Genomic DNA, 17,901 nt, shown 5'->3' with positions numbered 1-17,901 from the left:
AAAGCAAAACCCTCCGTTTTTAAATCCTCAATTTTGGCCACCATTGGCTAAAAGCTTTAATTTGGCTCTACAAGTGTTAATGTCATTTTATGAAGTTTTAATATGTTTTCAGGCGAGAAAGTAGCCATATATATTCCCAAAATGTGTCCGGTTTATCAAAATAACCCGTTTATATATCTGATCTGACGTTTTTCTCCCCACTTCTGTGGGAAACTTCGCTAGCAACATTACGTTGCTGAGATAGTCTGGTTTCCCCTGCTTCGGCAGGCTACTTTATCTCCGCTGAGGTAACTACGGTTAGCTACGAGTTAGTTATAACTTACACCACCCTAGGGGTATGTATACATATTTAGTAGTTAGTTACTAAGCTCTATGTCATAACTAGAGTGCTTGGTGCAACCCATTCAAGTTTAGTGGTGACTAAATCTTGATTTAGTAAATACTTACGCTATAACTAGGGTTAGCTTGTACTTAGTAAGAAGTGGTGCAACCGACACCTGAGCTCTCCCGTACCTGAGCCTACAGTAGGGACGATCAGAGACCCACCTACAGTAGCAGACCATCCCCAGTCACGGACACACACACACACACACACACACACACACACACACACACACACACACACACGCACACACACACACACTCCTCTCAATGCTGCAGCTATATTCACATGCTGATGAGAAGCACAACCTTGACGTGAAGCAGTGCTTCAGAGAACACACACACGCACACACACACACACACGCACATACACACACACACACACACATACAAACAGCGCACACACGCACACACACACACACACACACACACACACACACACACACACACACACACACACACACACACACACACATACACACACACACACAGACACACACACACACACACACACACACACACACACACACACACACACACACACACTATTTCTAGCCACACCACAACCTAAATAAAGAGCCTGTATTCAGCTCCACAGCACGACTCACAGCCTTGCACAGAACAGAGTAACCACCACTCTGCATACAACGGTCCTGGAACAAGAAGAATAGAACAGAGTTGAGTAGAACAGCCTTTTTAACCTGATATAAATGATGGGAGAAATGGATAAATGAATAATAAAAAACATTAGCTCACAGGGTTCTTAAATGCGCCTTTTAAACTTGGTGTGTGTATTGGGAAAACTGCAACAACACACAACACACATAGCCTATAACAACACTCTAACAACACTCTAACAACACTGTAACAACTGTGTAGCGACAGGTTTGGCAGGGGAGGCTGGTGGAGGTAGAGGTCAGCTTGAGTCTCACTGATGCTGAGAGGCGACAAGGGAACAGAGACAACGGCTCAGTAAGTCACTGTTCTGCCGCCTGCACAGTTGCACTTAACACTAGAACAGCCGTGCCTTTTTTACCTACTAAAAGAGCCGCCCTCTTTACAATGGTCAAGCTGCTATTTACACACAACGACCACTAGTTGGCCACTGGTAAATTTGCTTCCTACACAGAAAAACAGAAAAATAGCTTTATACTAGCTTATCCTGTGATTTTGAAAATGTAAGGAAGGATACTGGGTGGTAGAACGCACATATCTAGGAAAAGTCATGAACAGGCATGAAAACAGGTCGGGGTGAAAAAGGTGAGAAGGATATGAGACCCGGATCCTGCTAGGGCAGTCGGAGACTGAGAGCCAAAAAAGATTATTGGGGTACCAGAAAGAGACACATCATACATGCGGGCTCACAAAAGCTCTCCCTCTCACTCTCCCTCACTCTCACACACACTCCAATAGGCTACGAGACCAGTGGCGTCATTTCAGCAAAAGCCACAATATGGCATGGTACCGAATGGGGGGGTAGAGGTGGATTTTCCCCCTCCAAATCAGTTATGCAATCGCCAATTTTAGTGAGTTGTTTCTGTACAAAAACGAAAATATGAATGTATAATTAAATGCAAATAAAGTATCTTTACATGTTCACATGTAAACATACACATATGTTGTATAAGAAACTAGACTGACAACTTCTCATGAAATGCGCAACAGTGCAGCTTTAATATAAGCTAGTACAGTGTTTCCCAAACTGTGGGGCGTGGGGGGAACTGCAGGGGGGGGGCGCGAAAAATAAAAATAAAATAATAATATATATATATATACGCAATCCATGTGCACCCAAGCTCAACACATACAGTATATACCACATATCTGCCATATATCATACTTCCGTTATATATCGAAAAATATTATGATAAATACATATAAAACGGAGGTATGATATATATGGCAGTCTCACGCGCCTGTCACGTCTCCAGTAGGCTACATTAGAACTTCGCATCCTTTGATACATGGCGGGATGTAAGGATCTTGTAACTTTGCAAACAATGGCAAAATTGAAATAGTTTACTCTATGTTCAACTGCCGTGGCGAAGTTACAGATCCTTACATCCCGTCATATGTATCAAAGGATGCGAAGTTCTAATGTACTGGAGACGTGACAGGCGCGTGAGACTGCCATATATGTGCCGTTTTATATGTATTTATCATCATATTTATATCATCAAGGATCTTGACGGGATGTAAGGATCTTGTAACTTCGCAAACAATGGCAGAATTGAAATAGTTTACTCTATGTTCAACTGCCGCGGCGTTGCCTTACGCAATACAAATATTGTATGACCCTCAGTCTGCTCACACGGCGCGGCTCCACGGTTCTTTGGTGGAAAGGCATTTTTAACGAACTCCCAGCGAAATCAAAACACGAAAATCTTCTGTCACTACCTTTTCCAGTTGAACATAGAGTAAACTATTTAAATGTTGCCATTGTTTGCGAAGTTACAAGATCCTTATATGTATCAAAGGATGCAAAGTTCTAATGTAGCTACTGGAGACGTGACAGGCGCCTGAGACTGCCATATATCATACCTCAGTTATATATGTATTCATCATCATATTTTTCGGGCATTTAGCTCATTAAACGGCGAAAATCACTGGCGGACCTGGGTTGCGATTCCATTTAATTTACAGGGAACTATGTGTGAAAGGGGCTAACAGCTTGCAAAATAGGCTGACAACGCTAACGTTAGTAGTTATCTGTACTGTATCTGTACTGCACTTAGTAATGTTAGTACCAAAGTTAGCCATCTATCGTTAGCTAGCCATTTGTATTTTGTTAACGTTACATTCCTATCTCAGTATTTGCGACTTCAGTCCTTGTCTTCTCTCAGCATACAAAACGTTCTGTCACCAATTTCTTCACCAAGGAGTTACACACGCACATTACAGTTTCAGCCCTTCACGCCTGCGCATTTGATGGAACATCAACGGCCCATCAAACTCTTATCGTTCGAACGTTCAACGTGCGTTCCAGACTAATGGGCCGCTCAGCCACCCCCCCCCCAAAAAAAAATTAAAAACTCATCGGATCTATATGATTCAGGGAAGTCACCTATTTTGGATTCAAAACGGCTAATTTCGACGAAAGGTGAGCGATTATCATGCCTGCATGAAAGGAGGGTCCTGAAATTTGATCGAGTGCAAAGATATTAACACTTTTCTTTACTGTTCTAGTGTTAAGAGGGTGATAGAATTAGCAAGAAAACAACAAGGGGGGTTACAACATAGAGTCCTCTCTTAACAGTGGCTACACAAGGTGTCTCACCTGGAGTCAGAGCTGACACTTGTTCAGGCCCCTGACTCCTGGACACACCACTACCCCCCAACACCAACCAACACCACCCAGCACTAACACACACTGGCCACACAATAGCAGCCATTGTTCAACCTTATCCCGTTCCCGACTCAACCCCCAGATAAGAGCTTTACTGCACGCCAGGGTGAGAATGTGAGTGTGTGTGTGCGTGTGTGTGCTTACGTACAGTATGTGTGTGCTTACGTACCAGTATGTGCGTGCGTGCCAGTGTGTCTACGTGCACGCGTAATTGCGTGTCGATATGTGTATCCATGTGTGTGCGTGCGTGTGTGTGTGTGTGTGTGTGTTGTCCGTACCTGAAAGAGCCTGGTGAAGATGTCGAACTCAAAGACGGAGATGTAGTCGTTGCAGGTGAGGTCGATGGTGGACTTCAGGGCCATGGCCTCCAGACCCGAGCTGATTGGATGGAACTCGTGCAGCGCCTGACGGAACACCTTCCACGGCACGATGGTCCTGATGAACACATTAGCATCTACTGAATACATTATCTACTGAATACATTAGCATCTACTCAACACATTATCTACTGAATACATTATCTACTGAACACATTATCTACTGAACACATTATCTACTGAACACATTAGCATCTACTGAATACATTAGCATATACTGAACACATTAGCATCTACTGAATACATTAGCATCTACTGAATACATTAGCATCTTCTGAATACATTAGCATCTACTGAATACATTAGCATCTACTGAATACATTAGCATCTACTGAATACATTAGCATCTACTGAATACATTAGCATCTACTCAACACCATGGTCCTGACCCAGTGACACACTTCTGAAACTGTAGAATAAATGATGTAACTGAAATGATCTTGCTAGCTTGTCAAATTCACCCTCACACACCAACAACAAATGTTTGCTAGCATCAGGTGTGTGGAAACATCTTCCTCATTTCTGGGGGAATATATAACGTCACTTTCTCACTTCCTTTTTCCGTCCGTCGCGTGGTAAATTTACATAACTCTTCTTCCCACCCAAATGTAAACATTACACAGATTCGGTGTTGCTAAGGTAATCGGCTTGTGTTGTCAGGGAAATAGAGAGATAGAATGATAAGGTTCTATCTCCATTTTTGTCAAAATTGAGTTTTTTTACATAATCCGATCCATTAGGTGTTTATTAATGCCTGTGTGGTGTTATTTTTAAAACGTTGAAATATTTTAGTTAGTAATTAATAAAATACAAAGGTTCCATCTCACAAAACATAATGGAATGTAAAAACTTTGACGCTCAATATCTCTGAACTGCCCTAAACGGAGATAGAACCTTATCATTCTAAACGGAGATAGAACCGTATCATTCTAAACGGAGATAGAACCTGATCATTCTAAACGGAGATAGAACCTTATCATTCTAAACGGAGATAGAACCGTATCATTCTAAACGGAGATAGAACCTTATCATTCTAAACGGAGATAGAACCTTATCATTCTAAACGGAGATAGAACCTTATCATTCTAAACGGAGATAGAACCTTATCATTCTAAACGGAGATAGAACCTTATCATTCTAAACGGAGATAGAACCTTATCATTCTAAACGGAGATAGAACCTTATCATTCTAAACGGAGATAGAACCTTATCATTCTAAACGGAGATAGAACCTTATCATTCTAAACGGAGATAGAACCTTATCATTCTAAACGGAGATAGAACCTTATCATTCTAAACGGAGATAGAACCTTATCATTCTAAACGGAGATAGAACCTTATCATTCTAAGCTCACGACTTGTGTTGTCAGGGAGATAGAGAGACGACGCTCACTTGTCTCCGAAGGACCTCCTCCAGAACTCTGCGGCGTCGGCCTTGGTGATCCTGAAGTTGTCTCCCTGGAACAGCCCGTTGGGGAAGATGGCCTTCAGCTCCGCTAGCATGTGGCTGAAGATCAGGGACAACTTGGTGAGGTTCCTCCTGCAGGGGGGGAGAGGGACAGACAGAGAGGCATTTAAATTCATAGTTGTTGTCTAGAGATAGATGAGAAGTGACAGGCACGAGAGAGAGAGACAGACAGACAGAGAAGAGAGAGAGAGAGAGAGAGACAGAGAGAGAGAGAGAGACACAGAGAGAGAGAGAGACAGAGAGAGAGAAGAGAGATGAGATGTGACAGGCCCAAGAGAGAGAGACAGACAGACAGAGAAGAGAGAGAGAGAGAGAGAGAGAGAGAGAGACAGAGAGAGAGAGAGACAGAGAGAGAGAGAGAGACAGAGAGAGAGAGAGACAGAGAGAGAAAGAGAGAGAGAGAGAGAGAGAGAGAGAGAGAGAGAGAGAGACTCTGAGACTCTGAGACTCTGAGAGACTCTGAGACTCTGAGAGAGAGGCTGTGCTGTCACTGTGATGACGGAGCTATAGAGACAGAGTTACACTTCTTAACACAATGTAAAAACTACACAAATATTAGAGAGGAGTTCTTCCCAAAATTTGAAACTAATTTCCCAGAATTCCGAACTATGACAGAAAGGGAAAGATTACCAGCCCTTCTGGGGGAACAGAAAGAATGTGCAGTTTTGGCTGCAAAATATGTCAATTCCTGTCACAAGAAAAGGGACAACCAGTAGGACATACATACAGTATGCCATGTTTTATTCTCTGCACCACCTGCTTTATTTTATTTATATTATTTTTATTTATTTTTTCATGTCATTGATATTATGTTGTTATGTTGTTGTTCGTCATATCTGTGATTGTGCTTTGGCAACACTTGTAAAACGTCATGCCAATAAAGCCTGTTGAATTGAATTGAATTGAGAGACAGAGAGAGAGAGAGACAGAGAGAGAGAGAGAGACAGAGAGAGAGAAGAGAGATGAGATGTGACAGGGATGAACCTGTGAACTTCTCTACCCTCTAGGTGTGTGTAGCAGCAGCAGCAGCAGCTGATGGTGAAGGAGACAGCTCACACACTCTCTACACAGGTCCAGACACGTACCCTACCTAGCTCTACACACCCTACACACTCACACTCCTGTGCTTCCTAGTCGGCTGGTGGAGGTAGAACCAGAGGACGGTCAGCCTCATAGTGTGCCCTAGTATAAAACACTTCGTGGCGTTAAAATTATAAGGTTCTATCTCCATTTTTGGTCAAAATTGAGTTTTTTTTACATAATCTGATCCATTAGGTGTTTATTAATGCCTGTGTGGTGTTATTTCTAAAATGTTGACATTTTTGAGTTAGTAATTAATAAAATACAAAGGTTCCATCTCACAGAACATAAAGGAATGTAAAAACTTTGACGCTCGATATCTCTGTAACTGCCCTAAACGGAGATAGAACCTTCTCATTCTAAACGGAGATAGAACCTTAATTCTAAGCTCACGATCTGTCCTCCGATTTCTGCCTCCCCTGTAGTTCAGACCTAAAGCCCTTCTGAAACTGTATGCTCATTACACACTAACATAAATAACATAAATATCTCTGGCAGGTTATTACAGCAATATTCTCCATCTATAGGGGCCGTTGTTAAAACAGACTGACGTGTAACCAGAGAGACTGAGAGAAAAGGGGGAGGAGGTGGGGTTGGGGGGTTGGGGGGAGTCACACAAAGCAACATTCTGAAAGTCTTTTCTGTCCCAGCTGAGGATCCCCGTCCTCCAAAACGGGTCCTCACCCTCGTCTCACCCTCGTCTCACCCCAAGGAAGAAAGCCAGGAGGGAACACACCACACACACACACACACACACACACAGACACACACACACACACACACACACACACACACACCCACCCACCCACCAAGCCTAGCTATGGCGGACGGGTGGGGTGGGAGTAGGGCTGGGTATCGCCACTGATTTCCCAAAACGATTCGATTCCGATTCACAGCTCCCGATTCGATTCGATTCACGATTCGATTCGATTCGATTCCGATTCGATCTAGTTACAATATACATTTTTTGCTTGAATATGAAAGAGATTCTCCGAACTAATGCTATAAATGGTTCAAGGAACCCTATAACATGTAGCATTGTTAAACATATCAATGAATTGACTCCAAAGCAGTTACATGAATGTACTTTTTATTTACATATGACTTTGCTTTTGTCCAGCTCATCTCTATCGTCACATTTGTTTAATCCAAAATGCACCCAGACATCCGACTTTAAGCCTGGTGGTGACTTGAGTGTCCCTGCCATCGCCATGTTTTTAGATTTTAGTGTTGAGACCTCACGTTGCGTGAGATATGATAAATTCTTGTAGCGCGAGATCTGGCCACGAGATCTCGTTGCGGGTTGAAGCTGCAAGCAAAAAAAAAAATAAAAAAATTAAAGATCGATCTCGGGATTTATGAATCGATAATCGCTCATTTAATGAAGATCGATTCAGAATCGGGAAATCAATTTTTTTAACCCAGCCCTAGGTGGGAAAAGGTGCACATGAGCATGAGAGAGCCGAGGGTAGGAGTGTCAGGGAGAGAGCAGGGGCAGGCAGGAGGATGGGAGGAGGAAGCAGAGAGGAGGAGGCAGAGAGAGGAGGAGGAGGAGGAGGAGGAGGAAGCAGAGAGAGAGCCGCCGTGGTGATTTAGGGCCTAGCACAGTGCAGGATTGTGTGGCTCTCGTGGCAGAGAGAGAATTGACATGCACGACAGAGCTCTACGAGAGTGTGGCGGCATCACAGCTGCCCTGCCTCCCTCCAACTAGAGACGCTGTGTGTGTGTGTGTGTGTGTGTGTGTGTGTGTGTGTGTGTGTGTGTGTGTGTGTGTGTCTCTCTGAAGACTAGCTCTAAAACAACGAGTGAGGATTGACATCCCACCAGAACGTGTGAGCTTCAGAGTGGTGTGGCTGTGCACATGTGAGAGTGAGTGTGTCTGTAGTACGTCTCTAGTATATACCATCTCTGTCTGTAGTACGTCTCTAGTATATACCATCTCTGTCTGTAGTACGTCTCTAGTATATACCATCTCTGTCTGTAGTACGTCTCTAGTATATACCATCTCTGTCTGTAGTACATCTCTAGTATATGTGTGGTGGCCTGGGAAAACCCGTCGGATGTCGCTGGCGTTCGTTCGTGGCAAAGAGCAAATATAGATGGAAATCGCGATTTTGGCGATTTTGATATTATGTGGTATTCTAGTACTTTGAACTCCATACTACATTATGGTGAATAAACATTTTAAGAAAACAAAAGAGAAAGTACTTATTTTGATGTTTTTGTGGCGGGTAGTTTGCTAGCGAAACAACATCACGTTGAACGTGTCTCATTCTCAGTTAAGCAACGCACGCACACATGAGCGAAAGGAGAGACGATACTTCCACCTGTGTTATTGCCAGTTTACTGATGCTCACAATAAGCATAAAGTAATACAATCTTAACTAGAAGACACACAAATGGATCTGTCCCTCGCATACCGACGAGGCGAGCAGACTAACACCGCATCACAAGCAGACAAACGAGACCGGCCGATCTGCATAGGCTCCTCCCCCGACCCGGAGGAGAAAGGGGAGGATTTCTCCCCTTTCACTTTTTTTGACATGCTACATTAAAATGCTCATAACTTTTTAAAATAAAGGGCTATCTCAGCCATTCAACCAGTTATGAATAGCTGAGAACTTCTAATTTATGGAAATATTAAAAAATGAAAATGTCAAAATGCCACCATGTGAAGGGTTTTCCCAGGCCACCACACATATACCATCTCTGTCTGTAGTCCGTCTCTAGTATATACCATCTCTGTCTGTAGTACGTCTCTAGTATATACCATCTCTGTCTGTAGTACGTCTCTAGTATATACCATCTCTGTCTGTAGTACGTCTCTAGTATATACCATCTCTGTCTGTAGTCCGTCTCTAGTATATACCATCTCTGTCTGTAGTCCGTCTCTAGTATATACCATCTCTGTCTGTAGTCCGTCTCTAGTATATACCATCTCTGTCTGTAGTACGTCTCTAGTATATACCATCTCTGTCTGTAGTACCACATGTGCCACAGTTGTTTGTCGTCTTTCTTTGTCGTCCTTAAGATGGCACCAGGCCTGTCCTGTGATTGGCTAACGACAGACCGCTTTCACTTGTCTACTACCAGTGGTCTGGGCCGGTCTGCACTACCACTTCCTGCCTTATCACAGAAGGCAGGAAACAGGAAATAGGAAAGGGAGCAGCCAGCTGCAGGTCAAAGGTCAGGCCATTAGAGGGGGGGGGGGGCGTCTGAGAGGAGCTTGGCCGTAACCAGCGCGGCGAAAGTGGAGGAGAGACTGTGAGTGTTGAGGCTTGGGAGAGAGAGAGAGAGAGAGAGAGGGAGCAGATGATTCTGCTGGATGTGTTTAAGGACTAGGACTCCCTCCTGTTTCTCTTGGCCTAAGAGCAGAAGCAGCAGCAGCAGCAGTACTGGAGCCGTGCCACTGCCCAGCACACACACACACACTGCCCAGCACACACACACACACACACACACACTGCCCAGCACACACACACACACACACACACTGCCCAGCACACACACACACACACACACACACACACACACTGCCCAGCACACACACACACACACACACACACACACACACACACACACACACTGCCCAGCACACACTGGGACAGAGCTGGCTTTGTACAGGACAGCTCTACCCTGGTCAGAGATGGCAGAGACACGCACGCACACACACACACAGAGACACACACATACACACGTAACCGCACACACAAGTCTGGTCTTGAGCCAGTGACGGGTGACACAGGTGTGTGTGTGTGTGTGTGTGTGTGTTGATACCAACTTCTAGGGAGGACCGGTAGAGATAGGCAGACAAGGAGGCAGAGAGAGAGAGGCAGACAGACAGACAGGCAGACAGACAGGCAGGCTGAGAGAGACAGACAGGCAGAGATGTGGCCCCCTGTTCAGATGCACTTACAGGGCAGCCAGCTCCTTAATAGAACTGGTAGAGACATGTCAAGCATGTTGGGTGGGAGTGCAGAGTGGAGAGGGATGATGAAACAGGCTGAGGTGGGAGAGGGAGAGAGGGAGAGAGGAGAGAGGAAAGAGGGAGAGAGGGATGATGAAACAGGCTGAGGTGGGAGAGGGAGAGAGGGAGAGAGGGAGAGAGGGATGATGAAACAGGCTGAGGTGGGAGAGGGAGAGAGGGAGAGAGGGAGAGAGGGAGAGAGGAAACAGGCAGAGGTAGGAGAGGGAGAGAGGAAAGAGAGGGAGAGAGGAAAGAGGGAGAGAGGGATGATGAAACAGGCTGAGGTGGGAGAGGGAGAGAGGAAAGAGGGAGAGAGGGATGATGAAACAGGCTGAGGTGGGAGAGGGAGAGAGGAAAGAGGGAGAGAGGGAGAGAGGAAAGAGGGAGAGAGGGAGAGAGGAAAGAGGGAGAGAGGGAGAGAGGGATGATGAAACAGGCAGAGGTAGGAGAGGGAGAGAGGAAAGAGAGGGAGAGAGGCAGAGAGGAAAGAGGCTTCCAGCTGAGCTGACCCAAGAGCAGCACTTTAAGGCTTAGCTTAGCTGAGAAGCTATTCACAAAGACTGAATGAATTTCCTCCACACTTTACTCTGCTGAGAGGACACACACCACACACAGTACACAGTACACAGTACACACACACACACACTAGAGCCTGACCGATTTTTGCTGTTGTTGCTGATTTATATATATATATATATTTTTTACATTTATATACTAGAGATATGCCGATCTGCTGATTTACTAGTAAAGGTTTTTGTGAGAGAAAATGGCGCCACCGGTCCCATGTGGGGATCCATTTCTGATCAATTACCACACAGTTATCACTTAGCATTACTAGCAGCTGTTTTTGCTAGATTCGCATTGCTAGCATCACGTTGCGAGGAGCAAGTTTTTCCCCTCACGCCGTTTCCCTAGCAACGTGTGTGAAGGCAGAGCCAAATAAAGTGTCTTTTTAAGCCATCACAACAACTTTTAACTGTCAAATTACCGTGAGGCGGCTGTGTCTCAGGAGGTAGAGCCGCCGTCTAATGATCACAAGGTTGGCAGATCGAGCCCCGGCTGGCCACATGTCGAAGTGTCCTTGGGCAAGACACTGAACCCCAAATTGCTCCCAACGAGCGGGCCGGCCGGCGCCTTGCATGGCAGCTTGGCCACCATTGGTGCGTGAATGTGTGTGTGGGTAGGTGAATGAGAGGCCGTTGTAAAGCGCTTTGGAATAAGGCGCTATATAAGTCAGTCCGTTTACCTCAGAAATGCTTTTTTTCTATACATTTCAGTGATATCAAAAGGAAAAGATGCTAATCCATATCATTTTGGTGTGACTGGAGTTTTTTGTCCTGCCCTCCCAGAGAATTCTCTGTCTCCGTATTGAAAACAAAACGCCCTAAGAGACAGAGGGCCCTATTATGCACTTCTTAACTTGCCGTCTTAAGTCTTAATTAAGACGCACCGCCAGGTTAAGACCTACCGCCACCCTTATTATGCGCTTCATACGCGCTACTGCTATTATGCCGGTGTCGATAGGCGCCCACACATAAGACGTAATACTCCCGTGCATATATTACTCATTGTGGGAGTGTTCATATGTTAATGAAGTGCACTAGGCGCCCCTGCTATTATGCGATCTGACTTTGCTCCCAGCGCTAAGTGGTTTGAAAAGTTCTTAAGTTTAGACTTCATGCACGTTTTGAAACACGAGCGCGCCTCCGCGGTTTGCGCATGCATGTGGGCTAGGGCTGCACGATTAATCGATTTTAAATCGAAATCGCGATTTGAAATGATGCGATTAGCTAATCGCAAAGCCTGCGATTTGCCTGCGATTTGTAAAAAAAAAAAAAAAAAAAAATTTTTTTTTTTTTTTTTTAAACCTTTATTTTACCAGAAAGTCACATTGAGATTAAAACCTCTTTTGGAAATTTGATCAGCACTCATGGAATGCCTCTTGTCCAATCAAATTACTTGGTCTCTTTATGACTTTGAACCCGGCACTCTCAGAGCGAATTTACGAACGCAGGCATAGGTTGTGTCACGACAGTCAGTCCAATTATTATGAGACTTTGGGCTAACGTAACGGAGACAATTAGACACCACATGGCTTACTGGACGTATGATAAACGTTAGTATGTTATAATTGCGACAGGTAAGTGTACAATTTCACTATACTAACTGTACCAGCCAAGTGCATGTCGGTGCTGTTAGTCCAGCCTTAAACTTAGCTTAGCTAACTTGTAGTCTTTGAGACGGTAGCTTAGCTTAGCTACTCATGCTAACCCGGCGTTAAAGTACAGACACAGAGTTGACAGTCTCAGCAACCTGCGGGTTGGTGTTTATATAGTATAGCAGGCTTATGGATACATGGAAGTTAACTGTTCTGTTGTCAAACATGAATGTGTCCTGTATGCATAACCTCATACCATTCGTTCATACCAGCCGGCTTTAAAGACGCAGAGGTTAGCCTAGCCTAGCCTTGGGCTGAAGTATGTCACAGATTCCTAAGTCAAGGTGACGTGTGTCTGTGCTCCATAGTCAGAGACCACCATTCTATCATTCATCAGTTCGACTGTTGACCGAGTCATCTAGATGTGGTCCTTTCAGTTATAGTCACAGTGTATCCCCAAATGATCATTTTAATAGCTGGATCATCTTAGAAAGTAGCCACCTGTCTAGATGAGATGAGGTTATCATATATACAATTCATATCTTTTAAGTTCTCATCCTTGCATTAGAATTAGAGCAGTTAATAGTTTGATGGTATCATGTGGTAATGCTCTGTGAAAATAGATCACCTGCCAAGTATTTTTTGAAAGTACCTGCCCTTTTCCAAACAGCTTCCAATTAAGCTTTCCTAGATGGTTGTGTGAAACAAACCACCTGAGTCAGGTTAGTAATGCTCCATCACATGTTTTAATCTGAAGCTTGATTTTAAAGCAACCCAACTTTAAAGCAACCCAATGTAAAGTTTAGTTCTTTCACTCGTAGCTCGGGCTGTGGGGGTGCTAGAGGAGGGAGCCTCTAAGTCCCCTGAAGACGTACAAACAAACTGCACGTTGATACGACCTTCCTAGCCGGAGATATGGCCACACTTTACAAAAACTCCCCCCTTTTATTTTTTTTATTTTTTTTTGCTATTTTAAAAAAAAATAATCGCAAATTAATCGCAATCGCGATATCTGTCCAAATAATCGCAATTCGATTTTTCCCCCAAATCGTGCAGCCCTAATGTGGGCACACATGAACACGCACGTGGCTCCACGGCAAGACGTCAATTACGGTCACAGTATAAATGCTTTATTTCAGAAGGGAGAGGCAGAGAAGCGCGCTGACCTCCTTCTTAGGACTTCCATAATAGCATAGCGCTAATGACTCAACGCAGCCGGTTCTTAAAGGGAATGGCACCTGGCACGCTGATTGGGTTGATTGAGAAGACGCCCAAAACACACCCATGACTAATTTCTTTGCTTAGCGCCGGGTTTTAGGCGCCCACTACCGCACGCATAATAGCAAAGTGGCCTTGACCACGCCTCCACGTCTTAAGTTTAGATCTACCGCCTCGTCTTATTGCTTAAGACTTATGAAGTGCATAATAGGGCCCAGAGTCAACAAGATTGAGCAGCAGTGACTTTTTTTCGGCTTTGCTAAACATCACACACCCATTCATTGTAGAAAACACGATGGACTGTCATCTTTGTACAATAAAAAAAAAAAACACTGACACTGTGAAAGGCGACACTCATGGCTCAATCGACTTCTTCTGCAGTGAAAACGTGCTGCGTTCACAACACGGCGTTTCTGGCTTCCCCTTTCATAACGGTCATCACTTTAGACATCTAACTCTCCGGAACTGACCACGCACCGGATCTCCTTCAGGAAACAGTATTGACAGCACACACACACACACACACACACACGCGCACGTGCACGCCCGCACGCCCACACACACACACACACACCAAAAAACACACACACCAAAACACACACACACACACACACACACACACACGTGCACTCCCGCACGCCCACACACACTGTCTGTCACTGTCACACACGCACGTGCACGCCCACACACACCAAAACACACACACACACATACACACACACACACACCAAAACACACACACACCAAAACACACACACACACACACACACACACGCACGCACGCACACGCCCGCACGCCCACACACACTGTCTGTCACTGTCTTTAAAGTGTCCAAAACACTTTGAAACACTTTTAAAGATACTCATAACTACTCGTGACAAGCCCTAAACCTAAACACATCAAGTAGAACGCTAAATAATTGTGACGTTAGAATTATAAGGTTGCATCTCCATTTTTGTCCAAAAATTATCCATTAGGTGTTTATTAATGCCTGTGTGGTGTTATTTTTTAAAATGTTGACATTTTTGAGTTAGTAATTCATAAAATACAAAGGTTCCATCTCACAAAACATAATGGAATGTAAAAACTTTGACGCTCAATATCTCTGAACTGCCCTGAACGGAGATAGAACCTGATAATTCTAAGCTCACGTAATGTAGCCTAAGTCTGTAGCTAGCTGCTTCTCTCAGAATCTAAAAATGTCCCCATGGTTTCAGTCTGACATCATTTCTACCCAACTGTCCGGTACCATATTTCCATACGGCGGTTAGTTTATTCATATATATATATAGACCTTGTGTCACAAGTACTAGTGATAAGATGGGGGAGATAGTGAAACCCTGGTGGCCTGCCCCCCCACACACCCACCTCCCCTCGGCTAGGAGGCGTTGGTCCCCACAGCCAGTTCTAGAACCCACAGTAAACGTTCTAGTTCTAGAACCCACAGTAAACATCCTAGTTCTACAGTCCCTGACAAAAGTCTTGTCACTTATCCATTTTGTAGAAACAACAGTTTATAACCTGACTTTTAATTAATCCATTGGTTTTAGAAATGGCTCATATGAAAGCAAAAACCCTCCCAAATTATGTTTAATATACCAAAATAAATTTGCTTCACTGAAGAAAGATTGATCATTTAATGAACACAAAAAGGTCAGATTTTGGCAAGACAAAAGCTTTGTCGCCTACAGAGAGTAATGTGAACATTTAACAAATAATTTACTTCAAATACAAAAATATGTTGCATAACATCAGTGAATTAAGTAGTGGTGCTGTGAGATCCATATCTAATATCTTGTATGACTTCCATGAGCTTGAAGGACTGCATCCATGCGGTTCGGCAATGATTCATACAATTTATTGATGAAGTCATCAGGAATAGCAAAGAAAGCAGTCTTACATGCCTCCCAGAGTTCATCAAGATTCTTTGGTTTCGTCTTCCATGCTTCCTCTTTCATTCTACCCCAGACATGCTCAATGATGTTCATGTCTGGTGACTGGGCTGGCCAGTCCTGGAGCACCTTGATCTTCTTCACCTTGAGGAACTTTGATGTAGAGATGGAAGTAGGGATGGGACGATTATCGTTTTTATCGTTAATCGCGATAAAAACACCCGCGATAACTTAATCGTGGAGAATTTTAATTATTTGAATAATCGTCATAATCGTATGTTATGAATAAACTGTGTTTAACAAATGTCTGGCGCTATTTTTCAGCCTAGGCTACATTACTTTTGCAGTCAAGTTAGCGACTGTTACTGTAATATAATTGCAATTCCTCACATGAGCCGCGCACGAATATCCTCACAGAACTTGTCTCGCGCTATTGTTCAGCCTGCATGGGTAACGTTACTGTCAAGTCAGCCTTGTCAGTCAGTCACTAGGTAACGTATGCTAGCCTACTCACCATGGCTGGTGAAAAACTTTAGACGGGATACTGTCATTGGCCTTCCTTGTTATTACCAGGCAGTGACAGTCTATGGCTGCAAAAGGCACGGTCGCCCCTAAGCTTTAGCAAATTAAGGGCCGGTTTCACAGACAAGGCTTAAGCCTAATCCTAGACTAAAAAACATCTTCAATGGAGATTTTACATTGAAAGTGTGATTTAGTCCAGGACTAGGCTTAAGCCTTGTCTCTGAAACCGGCCCATAGTGTGGTTTACTTAATACTGTTCAGCACTTGAGGTTACATTCAATGCATGACTTGTGCTATAGGCTAAATACAATGATTAAAGCGGCAAGTAGCAAGTGTGCGCATCAAAGGCATTAGGCACGTAACATCCATGCTGTATAAACACATGACAACCGTCAGTTATTTCCCGAACTTTAACCGAACCCCCTGCGAGGACCCGGGGAACAACGGTACGCTCCCCGCGGCTGCTATCAGACTAGCCGCGGGAGTGAGTGTTGAGGGAGAGAGGAGACGGCAACCCTCGCTCGCCATAGACTGTATCCCTACTCGTCTCTCCTGAGCTCGGTTGTAACGTGAACCGTGGAATACAGGATATGTTAGATGCTTTACAGTAATTCCCCAAATGACCAGAAACGGAAGTTAGATTTGTCGCTGGTCGCTTTTGACTAATTAAGTCGCCAAGGGGCTCTGGAAGTTGGCAACACTGGGAGTGCGTTCTTTAAACTTCCTTGGGTACGTTAATGAAAGGTGCCGATTGGCCGAAAAGGAATTGCTCTTTCTTAAGGACCCGGATTATGGCCAGAGATATGTGCCACTAGAATCTGAATTTGCATTACTGACTTAAAATGTCCTAAAAATACAACAAAGTTAAAGTGATTACAGTGTGTTTCATTGGCATAAAAAAAAAAAAAAATTCTCGCGATAATATCGTGGATCGCGATTATTTTGCCCACGATAATCGTGACATGACATTTTCTAATCGTCCCACCCCTAGATGGAAGTATGCGATGGAGCACCATCCTGCTGCAAAATTTGACCCCTTTTATGGTTGGGAATGTAAGAGGTAGCTAATACTTCTTGATATTTTAGGCTATTGATATTGCCTTCCACCCTGCAAATCTTTCGCACACCCCCATACTGGATGTAACCCCAGACCATGATTTTTCCGCCACCAAACTTAACTGTTTTCTGGGTGAATCTCGGATCCATGCAGGCTCCAGTAGGTCTCCTGCAATATTTGCGGCGTCTGTGATGTAATTCAACTGAAGATTCATCTGAGAAATCCACCTTCTGCCACTTTTCCAGCGTCCATCCTTTTAGCAGGCTGTGGGTCTTGGCAAATGCCACACTGATTCGACCATGGAGGCCATTTCGAGACAGAATTCTACAAACTGTTCTGGTTGACACGGGGACTTAAGGTGACCAGGCCTGGTGGAGCTCTGCTGCAGTGGAAAAGGGGCTGGCCTTGGATTTTCGAGCCAACAAACGATCCTC

The 17,901-nt window shown here is 44.3% G+C and overlaps 1 protein-coding gene across 1 annotated transcript in view; it reads right to left on the bottom strand.

Annotated features, from left to right (window-relative positions):
- Positions 1-17,901, bottom strand: part of cbl (Cbl proto-oncogene, E3 ubiquitin protein ligase) — a gene marked incomplete at its 5' end in the record, with an annotated part of 47,269 nt that overhangs the window by 17,116 nt on the left and 12,252 nt on the right. Inside the window, 2 exons of the mRNA XM_080549251.1 lie at positions 4,006-4,162; positions 5,498-5,644. Of these exons, the coding sequence (XP_080405377.1) occupies positions 4,006-4,162; positions 5,498-5,644 (304 nt within the window). The remainder of the gene's footprint in view (positions 1-4,005; positions 4,163-5,497; positions 5,645-17,901) is intronic.

This window comes from Nansenia antarctica (assembly GCF_963989245.1).
Source record: "Nansenia antarctica genome assembly, chromosome: 19".
NCBI lineage: Eukaryota > Metazoa > Chordata > Actinopteri > Argentiniformes > Microstomatidae > Nansenia > Nansenia antarctica.
This window is presented reverse-complemented; position numbering and strand designations above follow the sequence as displayed.